The sequence below is a fragment of the Myxocyprinus asiaticus genome, chromosome 28 (genome assembly GCF_019703515.2).
Source record: "Myxocyprinus asiaticus isolate MX2 ecotype Aquarium Trade chromosome 28, UBuf_Myxa_2, whole genome shotgun sequence".
Lineage (NCBI taxonomy): Eukaryota > Metazoa > Chordata > Actinopteri > Cypriniformes > Catostomidae > Myxocyprinus > Myxocyprinus asiaticus.
The window spans coordinates 33,287,501-33,307,756 of record NC_059371.1 but is presented as its reverse complement, the minus strand read 5'-3'; the positions used below and the strand labels follow the sequence as shown (position 1 = coordinate 33,307,756).

At 37.7% G+C, this 20,256-nt stretch overlaps 2 protein-coding genes across 6 annotated transcripts in view; one reads left to right on the top strand and one right to left on the bottom strand.

Annotated features, from left to right (window-relative positions):
• Positions 1 to 7,038, top strand: part of LOC127419545 (molybdate-anion transporter-like) — a 189,806-nt gene extending 182,768 nt beyond the window's left edge. Inside the window, exons 3-4 of one of the 5 annotated variants that reach the window (XR_007893691.1) lie at positions 4,281 to 4,370; positions 6,902 to 7,038. Coding sequence is in view for 2 of the 5 variants with exons in the window: in XM_051661040.1 (XP_051517000.1) it covers positions 2,270 to 3,715 (1,446 nt within the window). In the remaining 3 variants the exon portion in view is untranslated. Of the gene's footprint in view, positions 1 to 202; positions 6,000 to 6,901 lie in introns of those variants that run through there. The other 4 variants (XR_007893689.1, XR_007893690.1, XM_051661040.1 and 1 more) reach the window with 4 other exon arrangements.
• Positions 6,043 to 20,256, bottom strand: part of LOC127419548 (ganglioside-induced differentiation-associated protein 1-like 1) — a 16,173-nt gene continuing 1,959 nt past the window's right edge. The window contains exons 2-6 of the mRNA XM_051661043.1: positions 20,001 to 20,193; positions 10,054 to 10,227; positions 9,291 to 9,385; positions 8,681 to 8,795; positions 6,043 to 7,214 (exon numbers count right to left, since the gene is read on the bottom strand). Of these exons, the coding sequence (XP_051517003.1) occupies positions 6,871 to 7,214; positions 8,681 to 8,795; positions 9,291 to 9,385; positions 10,054 to 10,227; positions 20,001 to 20,193 (921 nt within the window). The 3' untranslated portion in view covers positions 6,043 to 6,870. The remainder of the gene's footprint in view (positions 7,215 to 8,680; positions 8,796 to 9,290; positions 9,386 to 10,053; positions 10,228 to 20,000; positions 20,194 to 20,256) is intronic.

Below are 20,256 nucleotides of genomic sequence, written 5' to 3'. Positions count from 1 at the left end.
GTTACAGACACACAAGGTGACACACACAGGTTTAAATGGCAATTAAAGTTTCAATTCCCACACCTGTGGCTTTTAAAATTGCGATTAGTGCCTGTGTATAAATAGTCAATGAGTTTGTTAGCTCTCACGTGGATGCACTGAGCAGGCTAGATACTGAACCATGAGGAGCAGAAAAGAACTGTCAAAAGACCTGCATAACAAGGTATTGGAACTATATAAAGATGGAAAAGGATATAAAAAGATATCCAAAGCCAGTCAGTACTGTTCAATCACTTATTAAGAAGTGGAAAATTCTGGGATCTCTTGATACCAAGCCAAGGTCAGATAGACCAAGAAAGATTTCAGCCACAACTGCCAGAAGAATTGTTTGGGATACAAAGAAAAACCCACAGGTAACCTCAGGAGAAATACAGGCTGCTCTGGAAAAAGACGGTGTGGTTGTTTCAAGGAGCACAATACGACGATACTTGAACAAAAATGAGCTGCATGGTCGAGTTGCCAGAAAGAAGCCTTTACTGCGCCAATGCCACAAAAAACACACCTCTACACACCTCACAGCTTCTGGCACACTGTAATTTGGAGTGACAAGACCAAAATAGAGCTTTATGGTCACAACCATAAGCGCTATGTTTGGAGAGGGGTCAACAAGGCCTATAGTGAAAAGAATACCATCCCACTGTGAAGCATGGTGGTGGCTCACTGATGTTTTGGGGGTGTGTGAGCTCTAAAGGCACGGGGAATCTTGTGAAAATTGATGGCAAAATGAATGCAGCATGTTATCAGAAAATACTGGCAGACAGTTTGCATTCTTCTGCATGAAAGCTGCGCATGGGACACACTTGGACTTTCCAGCACGACAATGACCCTAAGCACAAGGCCAAGTTGACCCTCCAGTGGTTACAGCAGAAAAAGGTGAAGGTTCTGGAGTGGCCATCACAGTCTCCTGACCTTAATATCATCGAGCCACTCTGGGGAGATCTCAAACGTGCAGTTCATGTAAGACGACCAAAGACTTTGCATGACCTGGAGGCATTTTGCCAAGATGAATGGGCAGCTATACCACCTGCAAGAATTTGGGGCCTCATAGACAACTATTACAAAAGACTGCATGCTGTCATTGATGCTAAAGGGGGCAATACACAGTATTGAGAACTAAGGGTATGCAGACTTTTGAACAGGGGTCATTTCATTTTTTTCTTTGTTGCCATGTTTTGTTTTATGATTGTGCCATTCTGTTATAATCTAAAGTTGAATATGAATCCCATAAGAAATAAAAGAAATGTGTTTTGCCTGCTCACTCTTGTTTTCTTTAAAAATGGTACATATATTACCAATTCTCCAAGAGTATGCAAACTTTTGAGCACAACTGTGTGTGTGTGTGTGTGTGTGTGTGTATATATATATATATATATATATATATATATATATACACACACACACCCTTTTCCACAATTCTCCTATTACAAAACAGTGCTGTAATGGTAGTACCATGGTACAGTGTTGGTATCAGATGGTAATACCATGATTCTTTGAACACTGTAATTATTACCATATTTATATGCCAAAATATTTACAGTACTTTTTAGGCAAGTCAGGTCACACTGCGGCCATCTTTGGAATGCTCCCAGGCAGCTATTTCTAGTCATGAAAGTTCAGCTCCTGTCTACTTGAATGGGAGAACATTTGGGGAAATCTTAAAAACGGTTGGTCAAGATTATGATCAAAGAACATATTTTAAATCAGTAGTGAAATCTGACTACACTGGTATCATAAATTAGACATCTTTTCCTCAGTTTTAAGCCAAGATTTTCCCGGCTTGTCGAGCTAATGCGCATACGCATTCTCGAATAGACTGACAAGCGATGTCTGCACCAAAATCTGATTAGCTCTTTTATCTGTAAGGCGGGATTTCCTTTTCTACATCTGTTGACTGTTGGGCATATCCATTTCCTCCACTAATTTTTATAGAAGTGACCCATCTCTGCTAAATAGTCTCTGATGTTACTTCAGAGAATACCATGGTACTACCACGGTACATGTCTAATAAAAGATTGGTATTACCATTAAACCTTATCCAAAAAACATGATACTTTTTAGTGTTTTCTTTAAATAGTGTAATATACTATTTTTGTATATTTTTGTTTTTCTTATTGGACTCCACAGCTAAAACATACATTTTATTGGCGCAAGAGCTATTGGAGGGAGATGATCCACCATTTAGAAGTTCTCCCATCACTTATGTGCCCCTGAAGACATATCTTGGGCCATCATGTTTGTGACAGCATATCTGGCATTTGCAGTCTTGTCTGGATTGTGCGTGGCATTAGAGATCACAGCCCGCCGTCTCACCTCACCCCAGGCCACACAGACAGCTGTCGCCAATCCGGCCTTCCGACGTTTCCAGAACCTTTTTCTGAAGGTCTATCTCCTGGCCCTCTGGGCAGACTGGCTGCATGGACCTTACCTTTATAAACTCTATCGACATTACAACTTCCTGGAGTCTCAGATCGCCATCCTATATGTATGCGGTCTCGCCTCTTGTGTGTTGTTTGCTCCAGTGGCTGGCTGGCTGCCACAGTTTCTGGGCCAAAGACGGACGTGTCTCCTGTTCTGTCTGGCCTATTCCATCTGCTGTGTTACCAAGCTGTCCCAGGACTACTTTATGCTCATACTAGGACGTGTCCTAGGTGGCCTGTCCACCTCTCTTCTAACCACCACGTTTGAGGCCTGGTATGTGCATGGTCACATTGATGTCCATGACTTTCCCAAAGAATGGATCCCAGTTACTTTTAACAAAGTTGCAAACTTGAATCACGGACTGGCGGTAGCCGCTGGGCTGGTGGCGAACCTGTTTGCAGAATGGCTGGGGCTGGGACCAGTCGCTCCGTTTCTTTTGGCGATCCCGAGCCTTGCTGCCTGTGGCTGGTTTGTGCTGTCTGAATGGGGTCAAGAGGACAGACCTGAGGGTGCACACAGAGACAAGAACGGCCCCCTTATGAACCCTCTAAATACCACAAAGTTGCAAACATCAGCACCGGCCCGGTTCTGGCGCGGCTGTCTGGAGGGGTTGCGCTGCTTGCTGTCAGACCGCCGTGTTATGCTATTGGGTGGCGTGCAAGCACTCTTTGAAAGTGTCCTCTACATTTTTGTGTTTCTTTGGACCCCTGTGCTGGACCCCCATGGCCCTCCTTTGGGAATAATTTTCTCTAGTTTGATGGCTGCCAGCATGGCAGGCTCCACACTTTTCCGGCTTGCCACATCAGCCCCTTATCGACTCCAGCCAGGTCACCTTCTCTGCTTGGCTGTGCTGCCAGCTTTCTTTTCCTTCTTCATGCTGATGTTTTCTACCATGCCTGGCCAACCCAGGCCAAAGGAGTCTCTGCTCGCCTTTCTTCTGCTTGAACTAGCCTGTGGGCTTTATTTCCCTGCGGTGAGTTTTCTCCGGAGCCGTGTGATCCCCATGGAGCGAAGAGCCGTTGTGCTAGCTTGGTTCCGTTTGCCTCTCCATCTCCTGGCTTGCCTGGGGCTGCTGGCTCTTCATGGGGAGGTTTCTGGGGCGGGGGCGGGTGAGGCTGGAAGTGGCACCAGACATATGTTTGCTAGCTGTGCAGGGATGATGCTGGCCGCTCTGCTTGCTGTGGTCAGTCTTTTCACTGTGGGCAGGAATGATGCAGATTTAAGACTAGAGGGAACTAAATTGGAAGGAGAAATCTGAGTGTAGTAGAGATGGACACTGGTTTGCATAATGAGGATGTACTGTATGTGCTATAATATATTTTGTTCATGGACACTATCATAGCTAAACGATTGAATTTATGGGTAGAACATATCAGAAAGTACATGGTTTAATTTCTTCCTTCTTATATCCATGTTAATAGAACCAATAAACTCCTTATAAAAAGTTGTTTAATGTACTTACTGTGAGGCGGCCAAAAATGCATGTATGTATTTATATGAGTAACAGTTTTTAGACAATGTTAACGGCATAGCTCACCCTAAAATGAATATGTTGTCATTGACTTTCTTTCACGCAGGTTTGGAGCAACATGAGGGGTAGTAAATGACAGAATTTTCATTTTTGGTTGAACTGTCCCTTTTAAGAAATCCTCATTTTGAGCTGGATCTCTGATGTCATTACTATATTTTCCTTTCAGCTATTAGCAGTCAAGCCAACCAAAAACTACCAGATGTGTACAAACAAATTACACATACTATATTTTTGCAATTAAGTCTTGAAGTGTAAAAGCATATCTTATAGACAATAATGGATTTGTTTCTAGGGTGAATTCTACATTTTTGCAGAACTGTAAAAAAATCAGATAATTGCTATTTCTAGCTTCTGCTGCAACAGAACAGACAAAGAAGTTAAGGTAAGCATTTTCATTTATTTCAATTGATGGCAACTGAACAAATTAAGGCGCATGAACAAACAGATTAAGGAGCACTGTAAATAAATGCATATTTGAAATGTATAAAAATAAAAAATAAACTATTGTGAAGTATAATGAATAAATATATTATTTTTCATTTATTAATTTAACAAACATTCCATTTTAGAGTAACTTTGAGGGAAGTTGACCCATTGACTGCCACTAGCAATTTATAACAAACATTCCATATTAAGTGTCTTTCTAAATGAGATTTCTCAACTCATTTCTCATCTCAAGAGAGATGTGTTGAGATGTTAATCTCAGGCATTGTACTCCAATAAAGCAGTGTAAATGATGGAATTAACAGCAGCACACACAGTATTAATACATCTGTGCAGTTTTATATGGCTTGAAGGAGGTGGTATAACTTCCATATTATATAATCTTTATTAATCTTTATTTTATAGTTTCTCACAGTTTTTCGTCAGTCTGATTAAGTTGAATTTACATAAACATTTCTCTTCTAAACCTTGTGTCATTGTCTTTGGTTATAAACTCATTACATCTTGTGGCATGCTTGGGGAAAAAATGGATACACTACTTTAATAATTTGATTTTTATTATGATCCTAGTTTTTCAATTGAATTTGTGGTGTATTTGATTTCATAACAAAAGTCCCAGGATCTTTTACACTCAGAACTGGTAATCAATACTCAGTTTCTACACCACCTCCATTTTAAGAGAAAATGTATTCAAACTGTGGCTCAATAGAATTTTGGGGACTTCATTAGTGATAATTAAAAATGAAAACACAATTATAAAGAATTCAACTCAAATTTCAAAAGATAATATACAAAAAAGAAAAAAGAAATATGCACAGATTGGCAGTCTTGTATGAGGGAACACATTCTGTTCTCTTCAATGATTTCTGCATGAAAACTCTAATCTTTGCTTTCTCTGTAAGATTATTGTAAAATTCCAAAAATGAAAGCACATTTAGTCTCTTTTTAAAACCTCTGCAGAGGAGGTCTGTAAAAATGTCTCTGATTCTTCTCACCAACTGCAGCAGCAAATGGTCAGGACCATTCAGAATGTTGTCATGTATAGTGATGCGTTGCATTCTGCTGAGGAACATTTCAAACCCTAGTGTGCTGTATGTGAATCTGCACTAAAAATGTGTGACTGAATGCTGATTTTATACGTTTTGCAAAAGGGAAAACCCCCAAAATGATTAGGGTTTTCATAATTTTGATGTATGCACAAAACGTTTGTGTGCCATAAGTTTCAGGGGTTGAAACCCTTTAATGGTAAATAAGACAAAAGGTGAGAGCTTAAAATAAGAATGCAAGGTACTATGATGACTTATAAACTTTATTTTTTTAGCTTTAAGTTTGTAATGTACTTAAAGTTTATTTGGCTATTGTGCTATTCCATTTAATCAAATTGAACTACAGGCGTCCTGAATGGCAGAATGTGTAGTGTTTATAATTTGAATGGAATATTGTTTGACTGTCTCCAAGCCTAATATGAACAGAATATTATAGGGAAAGTTTACCCAAAAATGAAAATTCTCATCATTTTCTCACCCTCGTCATTCCAGACTTGTATGACTTTCTTCCTTCTGCTGAACACAAGGAAGGTTTTTAGAAGAATATTTCAGCTATGTGGGTCCTCACAATGCAAGTGAATGTGTAACAAAATTTTTAAGCTTCAAATTGCACATAAAGGCAGCATTTATGTAATCCATAAGACTTCAGTGGTTAAAGCTATGTCTTCAGAAGCGATATGAAAGATCTGGGTGAGAAACAGATCAATATTTAAGTCCTTTTTTTTTATTTTTATTTACTATAAAATCTCCTCCTTGCCCAGTAGCTGGTGATATGCATGAAGAATGTGAATTGCCAAAAACAAAAGAAGAAAGTGAAAGTGGATATTGATAGTGGAAAAAGACTTAAATATTGATCTCTTTCTCACCCACACTTATCATATCGCTTCTGAATATATAGATTTAACCACTGGAGTCGTATGGATTACTTTTATGCTGCCTTTAAGCGTTTTCAGTGCTAGAAAATTTTAGGATCCACTCACTTGCATTGTTTGGACCTACAGAGGTGAAATATTCTTCTAAAAATCTTCATTTGTGTTCAGCAGAAGAAAGAAAGCCATACACATCTGGGATGGCAAAGGGTGTGTAAATGATGAGAGAGTTTTCAATTTTGGTTGAACTATTCCTTTAAATCAGTAAACAAAATGGTAAATAGAAATAAAAAAAGTCATTGATTACCAGAGAAGGTGCTGTTTGGAAGAATTCCTAGTCTTGGAATGTTCTTATTATATATATATTTATATATTTATTCATTCATTCATTCATTCACCCAAATAAGTAATAGAGTTTATCTGTGTATGTTTTCTTGTTTTCCTGCTCTCATAAAACAGTGTTACCGAAAAGTTCGAACATCACACAGATACACAGACACAAAACACTACAAGAGCACATTTACTACATGTATTTCTTTTTTAAAAACCAATAGGCAAAATAACCCATCCCCCCGAGAGACCCCATTAAGAAGGACGCCCCAAAGAAGGACGGTGGCTTCTTTTTTACCATTCGGAATGCATTGGGAAGAACAGCAGATAGGAGGGTCGTGTGGATGTCCCCCAACACCTTACGGAAAGCATAGCGTTTCTGCACATGCTCAAAAAAGGACTGGAGGTTTGGCCGGCTCCCGTCCTCCCAGTATTTCTTTGAGAGTCCCAAGAACTTGAGCCTGTGCAATGTGGCTCCAAGACAAATATCAGCTAGTGTAAAAGTAGGTCCACAAAGCCATAATTCGCACTTTTGACCTGTGTAGACAAAATAAAGAACTAAAACAGAGGTTCTGAAAGCTATTATTTTAGCTTTTAATATTTGATCATATTTATAAAAAATAAAAACTAAGAAATATGATTTCTTGAACAAGAATTGGAGTGTTCAAGGGGGGCCTGGGTAGCTCAGCGAGTATTGATGCTGACTACCACCCCTGGAGTCGCGAGTTCGAATCCAGAGCGTGCTGAGTGACTCCAGCCAGGTCTCCTAAGCAACCAAATTGGCCCGGTTGCTAGGGAGGGTAGCGTCACATGGGGTAACCTCCTTGTGGTCGCTATAATGTGTGGTTCTCGCTCTTGGTGGGGCGCATGGTGAGTTGTGCGTGGATGCCGCGGAGAATAGCGTGGGCTTCCACACGCTACGTCTCCGCGGTAACGTGCTCAACAAGCCACGTGATAAAATGTGTGGATTAACGGTCTCAGACGTGGAGGCAACTAAGATTCGTCCTCCGCCACCCGGATTGAGGCGAGTCACTACGCCACCACAAGGACTTAAAGTGCATTGGGAATTGGGCATTCCAAATTGGGGAGAAAAGGTGAGAGAGAAAAAAATTGTAGTGTTCAGAAATGGGCGTTTTGAACTTCTGCGCTTTCATGTCCATGGGATTGAACAGGTTGCAACTTTTTTCTTATTATTATAGGAAGGTCACATGTAAAACTCACTTTGAAACTTTTTTCACATGACTACTACTTGGTAATTTTTAAAGTCCTTTTATGTGTACGTTTTACTGTTTTAGCCTTGTCCCAAACCCAGACTTTCAAAATTAAACTATGAAAAATCAATGATATAAATACAAATGACTACATTTCTAAAACTACCATAATCTAAACAAAGAGTGAAATAAACATAATTTCAATATTTATTATGTGAACGTGATTTCTATCTTTTTTTATTCTTCTATTCCGGCAGTCCCACAGTTGGTGTGTCAAACAAAGAAAAATCAAGGTATAAATCACTTGTAAGCCGATAATTATTTTTGGGTGTCATTTCCAATCCAAATTATGAATTAGGTGTGAATATATTATTTAATTTTGTTTATTTAGTAAACATAAAATTTTCGCAAATTTCAAAGACGATACAAATGTCATTTCCATCTGTCAATTCCACCACGGAATTCTATTAACACAATTCAGAATGTAAGATGTACTGGAAATTACACTGTGTTGGGATTTTTGGTGACTCTTAGGAAATATTAAAAAAAATATAAACGCATGTAAACTTGCATAGCATATAATGTACAGTACATATACTGTTGGACATTGTTAGCAGACTATTTAAATAAATTGAGTGAGAGTTTAAATTTTTTTTTTTAAAGTGTTTAAATGTTTTCTGAGACTATACTTTCTAGAAGCTTGCTGTGTTAAAAGTGCCCAAAGTTGAAGAAACACCCTCTGACTGATTTGCAAGTATTACCTGATTTATTTTATTTTAATAGAAAACATACCATGATATTCCAGTTTTCTTTTTTCCAGCTCTGCCTCTACTTGGTCTAGTACCATGGCCAGCTCACCAAGGATTTTCTTTAAGTAGTTCACATTGTCATGGTCCAGAATCTTTGCCTATACACATGAAAGTATTCAAGAGATGTATACATTTAATTTCAGATACAAACATGACAGTGATTTTACCTTATGTCTCACTGAAAGGGACAGTTCAACCAATGCTGTCATCATATACTCACTCAAAAATTTTCCAAACCCATATTACTTATTTTCTGACAGAATGTTACCCTCTGCCACCATTCGCTTTCATTGTATGGAAAAAAAGATTAAATGAAAGTGAATGGTGACCGAGGCTAACATTCTAACATCTCCTTTTGTGTTCCACAGAAGAAACAAAGTCATATGGGTTTGGAACAACTTGAGGGTGAGTATATGATGACAGAATTTTCTTCAATTCTGCAAACTGCTTTTTCTCCAAACATATAAGCAATATAAACTAAACTGACCATGTCATGCATACAATCAATGCTAGTACAATATGCTATACATTATATTGCATTGGTATGTACAATATGTATAATTACTGCAGTAAAGCATTTAGTGTTGACTTACCATGAGCTTTTTTTGCTTGGAGAGGTATGGTTCTGTCAGCTGGGGCTCCTCATGATCTAATTTCATCAGTTCAGAAGCAGCATTGGCCAAATGTCCTGAGAGAAACAAAGAACAAATTGAATACTTCAGTAAAAGAGCTTTCATCTGCATTGAATATTCACATTGTAAAACCCCATTTGCCTTGTAAGTTCCTTCATGATGAATTATGTATATATAATATTGTGGGGTGGGCCGCACAGTGTGAGCAGGGAAGGCACGATTTTCTACAAAGTTTTAATGCTCTTGACAACTAATTAAGGAGTTTAATATTAATTAGTTGTCAAGAGGTCAGCATTTTAATGTGCAGAGCATTTAGCGTGACTAGGTTGTCATGCCAATTTATTTTAACATTTAACAGCAATTTGTGTCTTAGTTTTGCAAAACAGGTTTTATAAAGAGATCTATCTGTCTGCCTGTCTTGTCAAAAATCTAGTCTAACAAGTTGGTTTGTTAAAATGTATAGTATTCCTAAATCATATAAAAAAATGTGTTTAAAAATGCAGGTAATAATAATATAAAATAAATAATGTGCATGAAATAAAAATGTTGGAGTGGGGTAAATAAATGAATTACTCTATCGTCAAAACTATTTTGTTTATCATTTTGAATCCCAGTTTTTCAATGTGATCTCAGACTTTTGGACCCCATTGTATATTTAATTACTTTATTTTAGAAATAAATGGTTATTCAGAGTCAAAGAGCACTAAATTGTGGCTTCACTTACTACGTATTTCTGCAGTGGCATACTTTGGGATCATGGAGTCGATCGTTAGTTCAGGATGGAGGATGCATCCATGTGTGTAAGCATCCATGGGCAACCCATCCAGCAATTCCTGGTACTGCTTTACCCTTGCATGCATGGAAGAGCCTTCATCCGGAATCAGCTGAGCTACTGTGTCTGAAAGATAAAACACATCACACAAAAAGACAGTATTTTCTCTCTATTTTAATATACAGTACTTAAATATACCCATGACTCTACAGCATCCTTTAATAACTAAACTGATAAAATTATGTGCAAATATCAATTATTCGCTGAAGCATAGCATGAAGAAACAGTACGTCAAATGAGTAGGATGTCCATATACAGTACTCAGTATTCTTGATATTCTAGGAAAACAATCTTCATGTTGCAGACTAATCGCACAGTGAATTCCTCGACAGTAGGTCGAAAAGATTTGCTGTTGAAATCTGTCTGTTCTTATACCGAAATTCGAATCACTGCCCCCCAGATACCGAAGCTGGAAATGCTGTTGAACATCTGGCACGTGCAGGGCCGTAACCACAATATACATTGAGGGGGACAAGTTCCATCCAATAATCAAATATGGCCATAAATATATACACACACACAGTTGAAGTCAGAAGTTTACATACACTTAGTTTGAAGTCATAAAAACGATTTTTTTTTAATTCCAGTGTGTCAGGAGTTTACATACACTAAGTTAACTGTGCCTTTGAGCAGCTTAGAAAATTCCAGAAAATGATGTCAAGCCTTTAGCTAATTAGCTTCTGATAGGAGGTGTACTGAATTGGAGGTGTACCTGTGGATGTATTTTAAGGCCTACCTTCAAACTCAGAGCCTCTTTGCTTGACATCATGGGAAAATCAAAAGAAATCAGCCAAGACCTCCACAAGTCTGGTTCATCCTTGGGAGCAATTTCCAAACGCCGGAAGGTACCACATTCATCTGTACAAACAGTAGTACGCAAGCATAAACACCATGGGACCATGCAGCAATCATACCGCTCAGGAAGAAGATGCATTCAACAGCAAAGGTCCTTGTGAAGATGCTGGAGGAAACAGGTAGACAAGTATCTATATCCACAGTAAAACGAGTCCTATATCGACATAACCTGAAAGGCTACTCAGCAAGGAAGAAGCCACTGCTCCAAAACTAACATAAAAAAACCAGACTACGGTTTGCAAGTGCACATGGGGACAAAGATCTTACTTTTTGGAGAAATGTCCTCTGGTCTAATGAAACAAAATTGAACTGTTTGGCCATAATGACCATCGTTATGTTTGGAGGAAAAAGGGTGAGGCTTGCAAGCCGAAGAACACCATCCCAACCGTGAAGCATGGGTTTGGCAGCATCATGTTTTGGGGGTGCTTTGCTGCAGGAGGGACTGGTGCACTTCACAAAATAGATGGTATCATGAGGAAGGAAAATGATGTGGATATATTGAAGCAACATCTCAAGACATCAGCCAGTTAAAGCTCGGTCACAAATGGGTCTTCCAAATGGACAAAGACCCTAAGCATACCTTCAAAGTTGTGGCAAAATGGTTTAAGGACAACAAAGTAAAAGTATTGGAGTGGCCATCACAAAGCCCTGACCTCAATACTGAATTTGGTTCTCTATAACAATTCTAAATTTTGTACAACAATCTGCTAAGTGTCTTCACTCAAAAGAGACCAGGGTTCATGAACAGCAGCCATTTTTTTAATAGTAGTTATTCACCTAAAAATTAAAATTCTGTAATTTTTTCACCCTTACATTATTACAAACCTGTATGCTGTTTTTTTTTTTTATTTATTTATTTTTATTTATTTTTTATTGGAACATGAGATATAGATCTTTACACAGCTCTATTCCACAAGAACAATTCATAGTGAGCAGGGCTGTCCAGCTTCAAAAAAAGAAAATACAGCTAGTATAAAGATGAATTAAAGGCGCAGACTTCTAGGACATAAGGCAGTGTTGTGTTGTATGGACAACCACTCATCTAGGCTGTAATATGTAAATAACAATTAAACAAATATCTAACTTGTTTCTCTATTACAATGCATAATTTACATTTCTTGCCATGTCGTATATTGCAGGTGACATTGTATATTTCAGGCTGATCAGATAACTTGCTTGCATAAATGTAGTTTGTGACAAAGAATATGTGGTGTGGACAGTCTATATTATGTAGATAATAACTGTTAGTTGAGTTCTTGTAAACTTCAAAAGAACCATGAATTGTTTTCAAACCAAAAAGTATTTAGGGTCTTTATCATGTTTAGAGAATAATATAACAATATATAGTATTATTCAGGGATTTTTTTTTATATTAAGGACTACTCATAATTTAAAGTAGTTAAGCTACAGTTAACCTACCCTTTTGAAAACGTAGTTAGCTACACTACAAGTTACTATCAAAAAGTAGCTAACTACATTGAAGCTACTTAATGAGGCTATATTTTATTTACAATGTTACTATTAAACCAATAATAATAATAACAAAATGTACACTACTTACATTTATTAATTAATAAATTTAATATATTTAATACATTTAATGAATAGTAACATTAATACATTTAATAATGGCCATAAAATAAAATACATCAACATTAAATAAAAACAGAAAATATCAGACACCATTTAAAAAAAAGAAAACATTTTTATGCTACTTCCCACTTTTCAGTCCTCCTGACGTGCCCAGGTGTAGTCTACTTCCCTAAAGATCCAATTTTTATGACAAACTCTCCTTGGGCTGACATTTTGTTCTTGTCACATAATATTTAGTATGGATAATATGTGAATAGAGATTCAGGGCTTGTTTCTCCCCTCACCTGTTACGTTCATGGTACTTTCTGAATTTTTTGCCATTGACATGTGAGTGCCAGCTTTACAGGTCACATACAGAGGATGCGCTACACATATCTGACAGACTTTCCATCATGGTCTATTTTCATCCATCATATTAGTTTAAATAGGCTACCCCTGATACGATGTATAGGCTATTTGACATTGTCTGGATATAGTCAACATTTTCAGTTAAAAATTACTTTGGGAACGTACTTTTAAAAGTGTACTTCAGTGGCGGATGTAGGCATGGGCGACATGGGCAACTTCGGGGGCGTTCTCATTTACAATCACCAACAACTCCCCCACCCCGGTCAACAACTTTGGGGGCGTGTTGAAGCGGGTTTCGCCCATGGCACCATACAAGCTTGAACCGCTACTGGTGTACTTATGTTATTGATGTTTCTTGCTGAGCACGTCTGGCAATGCACACATATACATCGTGCGGAGAACGGGCAGGCAGGCGAGTGACAGAGAGAGAGAGAACACATAAAAAAAAGTATTTTGAAAGAGTGCACACTGTGCCGCTCTCAGACAGAATAATTACATAATGACATGTATATGCGTGAAAACTGATGCGCAGTATCAAATACACAGAATGCTTGATAGTTCTAATTGTAGAGAGCACATCAATATGAAGACAAAGCCAAATCCAGGACATTAAGAGACAATTTTGAAATTCCTGCCAGGCGCTCTTTTCAGGTCCAAAAAAGAGGACATAAATAGAATGTATGGTGACCCTATAAAATATATAATCGCAAAATATACATGCCATAATAAATAATTTCATTTAACAGTAAATTTATTTATTTTACATGAAAATAATAGTTAATTAAATGCTAAGAATTGAGAAAATGTGTTATCAAATAGTTTTTAGCATAATAGGAATTATTGCTCTTGCTGCTCCCAATAACGCACAGATAATGAGAAATGAAATAACAATATTCAGAAAAGAAAAGAAATCCCTCACAAGACAATAATAACTTACTGAATTATTTTATTTTTAAAAAGTAAAGGTAAATACACTCTTGTGCCTGAAAACACAACAAAGTGTCTGAAAAATTCAGATTTCCGCACCTGTATGTCTTGTAAAAATAAACAAACTGTGGTTAGTCACTTTAAACATAACCATCGGACAGTCTCTCATCTAAGTGAGCTGTAATAAGCTGCCTGATTTAACAGTAGATGGCGGTAATGCACAATTTTAGTTTGTGATCTGATGCTACAAAAGAAGAAGAAGAAAGACGCTGCCTGATTCTGAGCAGCAGCCAGAATACATTTCAAGTTTGTCAGATGTTTTGGTGGTAGAAGTTTGGCTTCTTCGCAATATAGAAGGCTATTAATCTGACCAAAACATAATGTAGCATTTGGTTGCGTTACACCGCTACTTGCTGGAAAAAGTAGTTCACTACTGGAAAAGGTACTCTGTTTTAAAAGAGGCTGAGCTAATGTCAAGCTACTGAAAAGTGTAGTTACGTTAGTAGCGTCACTACTTGTAAATAGTTACTCCCCAAAACTGCCACAGAGTGGCGCCAAAAGCGAGTTTTTGCTTAACATCTGCCTAACCACTTCTTTTGCATTTGGCACTATATGAGGTTGAGTAAATGATGACCACATTTTTTATGTTGGGGTGAACTATCCCTTTAACTATTAATTCAAAAAGAAATACAATAATGTGGACACATGAAGTAAAAAATATTATCAAGGACGTACACAGGACGTACACAGGAAATTGAATTGTAAAAACTCGCTAAGACGCAATCACTAGATTAGCAAAGTGTTGACAAATGTGACAAAGTGAGAAAGCGTGGCACTGAGGGGCATCCCATTTTAAACTGTGACTGCGCCCACAGGAAGGCAGGGCTGAATCAGGCTGACCTGCAACATGCTGATTAATCAGTTCTTGTGCCAAAGGCTGACCTGCACCAGGCTTTCTGTGGAAGATCAATTCTTCCTATGATTGCAGGATCCAAAATGGTTTTCCATTATCCGAGCACAAAGGCCCATACCTTCAAGGTACACACATAACACTGTATGACTGAGTAACACTGCATTACAGTCCTAGCATCACATCGTTTGAGTCTCAAAAGTTTATTATGCCTGGTTTCTGTATTACAGTCTGTCGTGTTATCTATTTTCAATTAACAGCCATGCCTGAAAATCTGCATAGTCTGTAAGCATCGGTCCCATCGGTCTCAATACAAATTAAAGCCATGGACAGACACTGCAAATCAGGTTGGCCAACAGAATAGCAGCCAACACAATTAGTGAAAGCAAGCGTTTTTACAGTTTGCTCAATGTTCACCCAAAAATGAAAATGTCATCATGTACTCACCCTCATTTTGTTCCAAACCCCTGTTCCAAAGACTTTCTTCTGAGTAACACAAAATGAGATGCTAGGCAGAATCTAAGGGACTGACAGCCTCTGTATGTTTTGTCCATAGAAAAAAAGTAAATGGTGACTAAGACACTTACAACAGAAATGATTGGGGCCAATTTTTGAAGGGTTGAAAGGCAGAAATGTGACGCTTATAATTTTATCAAAGCACTTACAATAATTCCTCTGTTAAAACTCATGTATTATTATTATCTTTTGCCTTTATTTATAGGACAGTGGAATGTAGAAAGCAAAGTAGAAAAGAAAGTAGTAGTTATGTCGTTATGGCAATAATGTTGTACAATTGAATATAACTTTTCACAGAAAATGTTAGTAAGCGATTTTATCACACTACATCAAGTTTACATCTTGTAAAACAGTAAATTAACGTTTACGGATTAGCACCATTTACTTCCATTGTAAGTTACTCACTTTAACCCCGATTTTTGCTTTTTTTAATCAAAAGGAGGGACAAGTCGAAATAGTGTCAGTACTGAACCCAGAATATTGCTTTAAAGTAAATCTGTCAAGCATGTTTCTGCATAGCGCTTATGCATTTTAAGTTATCTGAAAGAATTCTGCTTTATTTTTTTCAAATCGATGCATCAGATACCTTTCTAATTTATCAAAATATATATATATATATATATATATATATATATATATATATATATATATATATATATATATATATATATATATATATATATATATATATATTGGTGTCAGGAGAAGTCTCTGTTAGCTCTTTAACCCTACTAGGCTTTTCGGTCATTTTTGACCGATTTCATTTTTGTTTTGTTTTTTTAAATAAAAATGGTTTCCTCAATCTGAGTGGTTCAAAACTTAATGACTTTATTTAGATATGCAATCTGAACCAAATAAATAAATAAAATAAATTGGACTTCATTTGATGAGTCTAAGTGGTCATAAAAAAATGCGACACCTTGGCAGTTAGCGTTCAAAATTGACAGACAATAGGAAATGAATGGGAAAGATGTGTTGAGTACAATCTATATATCAGCCACAATGCTGAACGAGTACACACAGAAATGAAGGGGTGAGACTATAAAACATCCAGAGTGCAAAAGATTTACACCCACCCACCCACTCACATACTCGTATACAGAGAGAGAAAAATTAATGGGTAAGACCAGGGGTCGGCAACCTATGGCACGCGTGCCAGCATTGTCACGCGGAGGGTAATCACTGGCACGCCAGCAATGGCGAGAGAGGAGTAGACTATTTTATTTATATAAATTCCTCACCTGCATTCCAATCTACATCTTGATGTAATCCTTCCTCGTGATCACGCAGCTTGTTTTCATGAGCTGAATGGGAGGCTAAGCAAAAAGTTAAAAAGCAACAAGACTTCAGTATACCCAACTGACTTGTGCAGCGCGTGCAATTGCACATCACGAGCCGGCAGTGCTTCACTTTTGATTAATCGCGCAAGTAAACGCGCCTGCTTTGCTTTGGTCAGGCTGCGTGGATGACAGCCTACATTCCGTGTTTCATTTGTTTCTATTTGCTTTCAGAACAACACGTGATGTAATAAGGAAAACACCACTATTAATCCTTGAGATTTCCAACCCAGCATGCAGGTACACCCTCCTTAAAACATTGTCACACTCAAAATTACATTAAACGATTAAAAGAGAAAACATAAACCCACATCGTGGGGTTCAAAAATCTTTTCAAGTCTATTCAAAATATAAATTAAACCTGGAAATAAAGTTTTAGGATTTTGCAGGTGCGGTACACTGAAAAGGGCTAAATAATTGATTGCCTTGTGATGCGCGAATGGCTTGCACGCACAGCGTGAGTCTCGTCACACTTTAACAGTGTTTAGTCTCCCATTCAGCTGATGAAAACATGTTGTGTGATCAGGAGGAAGGATTACATCATGATATAGATTGGAATGCAGGTGCGAAAAAGGTCATATAAATAAAATAGCCTGCTCCTCTCTTACTGCTGCTTATGTGCTAGTGATTACATGATTACAATGACATAATATAAGAAATATTTTAGATTCCACACAATTTCGTGATCAGTAATCAAATAAGCAAATTTGTGACATTATCTGTGTTAACTCATTTTGTACAAAAGGACAGGTTTTCTTTCATGGCACAGCCATTGACCAGGAAAATAAAAAATGGCACTCCATGCCAAAAAGGTTGCCGACCCCTGGGTTAGACTATGACACAGCCAGAACGCAGAATGCACACACACAATCGCATGCAGTATGCGCGCACACACACACACACATACACACACACACACACACACAGAGAGAGAGACAGACAGACAGACACAGAGTCACACAGTCCCATATACATACAGATCCTGGAACAATTGCTTGACTCCAGTGATGAACACTGCAGCTGCATTACTGGCTATTATTGTCACAACATGATTTTCAAGTCATGTTTTTTATTTTATTTTTCTCACCAGATGGCAGCAATCTGCCCCAATACATGACACAATATCATATTTTCTCATATTTTCTTTATGTTTAAACTTATAAAAGTGTAGATTTTTACTGTAGTGAAGTCGCTTATTTGCATATGCAAATGTTTGTAACATTTAACAATTTACATGTAAATAACCTAAAATCCCAAAAGAAGTGCATGATTTTACTGTTACTACTTCAGGGAAGTTAGTGTTATAACATTTCAGAAAGAAGGGGGTACACCTTTATTGTATCTGGTCAAAAATGACCGCAAACAGCCAAGGTGTTGACCATTTTTTTAACAGCTTAAGAGGGTTAAGACCATTGAGAAACACTGATCAACTTTTCACTTGAGCGAGTGAGCATGGATCAAAAAAGAGCTTTGAAAGATCAGTGAAAACACTCTGCCTCCCACAGCATAACAGTGATGATTTAGTGCTCGTGTTGCATACACAAGACTAGGGGCGAAACAAATGAAAGAAAGTGTAAGATAGAGTGTTAATTGCTCTCCTGTTGCCTTTAAGCACAAACAGGCATGTTGTCATAGGAAATGGTTTGCTTATTTATAAAGCTAATTACAAGAGACACAATATTTACTCAATGGCTAAGCAAGGTATCTTTCTAAAGTTATGTGTAGGACTGCACGGAATCTGTGCTGTCAAAATTCTACAGAAAGCTCCACAGATTTCATCTGAATTTGAATACCAATCATTCACACAAATGTATACTTCCCTTGTGTGTTTATGTGTTTATCATCATTATAATCTGTTTCAAAAGGAGTTTTAAATAAGAAGTAAACAGGTAAAATAATTTTGGTAAAATGTAAATATTTTTGGCTGATTTCACAATGTTTTCAGCTACCAATGACAGCATAGTAATCTCAGCTCCATTGAACACATTTTATCATATTTAAATCCATTCTGCACAATTTTGCTGATTTTCCCCACAATCAGCACAGAAAACAACATGATCCCACGGGAAATTGACATGTTGCTTCCAAAAGTTCATGTACCCTGAAATCAACCCAATTCAGCCTTATTACTGACAAGTGCCATCACCCATCAGACATTTTTGCATCAATTTAAGCATGAATACATTTCTCTCTAGTGCTACTGAGCAACCGCTGAAACACGGGTTCTGGTCCAATGGCAACCAGGAAGTAATCATGTTCACATAAACAATGGTGAGCACAATTCGGATGTGGCCATTTTTGCTCTAAAATTACATTTTAACTCCACTAACGGTCAGGTTTAAGGTTGGGGTTTGGGTGTAATGTTAATAAAATATGAATTCCTGTTGAATGTATTACATCAATTACAAAAAAATTAAATAAATAAATACAACTAGCTTTTGGCGCCACTCTGTTTACATTTCACCTGGAAACTGGAGCTCAGATGTGCCCATCAGGGGTTGCATTATTACAGTATTACGGTATTGCGGTATTAAAGATGCATTTTGCGTGATCCGATCATAAGAGGACAGGCGCCATCGCCATACCTGGTGATTTGCAATCTCTTGACCACTTGTTTTGAGATTTTGAGTGGAGGATCTCTGATTTCATAACTGCATCCATCAATCATTACATCAGTGGGTTACTGCATGTTAATAAATCTAAAAAATATAGCATGTTTAAAAATTTAATCTAAGCGCAAACATGATCTTTAGAGCAGAATTTCTAGTTATTTTAGCGGAGTAAACACATTAACTGAGCTTCGGATGTGTGTGCTTCTCATCTGATACTTTATGTTGATATCAGGCACACTGAAAAAGTTCTGTGAACTTGTGCATGTTTGTACGCACTTTTTTTCATTTTCCGATCAGACGGTTATTTCCTTTTAAAGACGCACATAACCAGCAAAGTTTAAAAATGTTGTTCTAGCACAGCGGTTGATTGACAGGTAGAACTTTCACCCTAGGACTCCTTGATTCTACCATTCTCGCTTGGGGAGTCAAAAATTATTATATGTCCACTGTACTGTGTATACCATTATAATGGACACTACACCCCTGAATGTAGCCCTAGTACTTATGAAATAAAAACAAGCATGATGGATAAAAATAGAACATGATGGAAATTTTACAACTCAGTTCGTCAGAATTTTTTCTATCGTAACCTCTGGCGCCCATCTGTTCAACAACACTTCCAGCTTTGGCCACTGGGGGCAGTGATTTGAATTTCGACCTATTGTTACCGAATTCACATCCCGATCAGTCTGCACATCCCATCTGGACCTAAGTCACTGGTAAAGTTACCATCAGCCATACCTCCGACAAAGTTGGTCTCGATGTAATCAATGATTTGGTTATAGTCACTGACGATAGTGTCTCCGTGGATGAAAACCGGCACTTCCTCTCCTAGGTTGAGCCTCATGAACCAAGGCTCCTTGTGCTCAGTAAGAGGCAAACTGACATCACGTTCCTCACAGAGCAGCCCTTTCTCATTGATCACCAGACGTACCTGCCAAACAAACATACATATGACAACATCATGACATGCCAGTTTTGCACTTTCACATTTTCT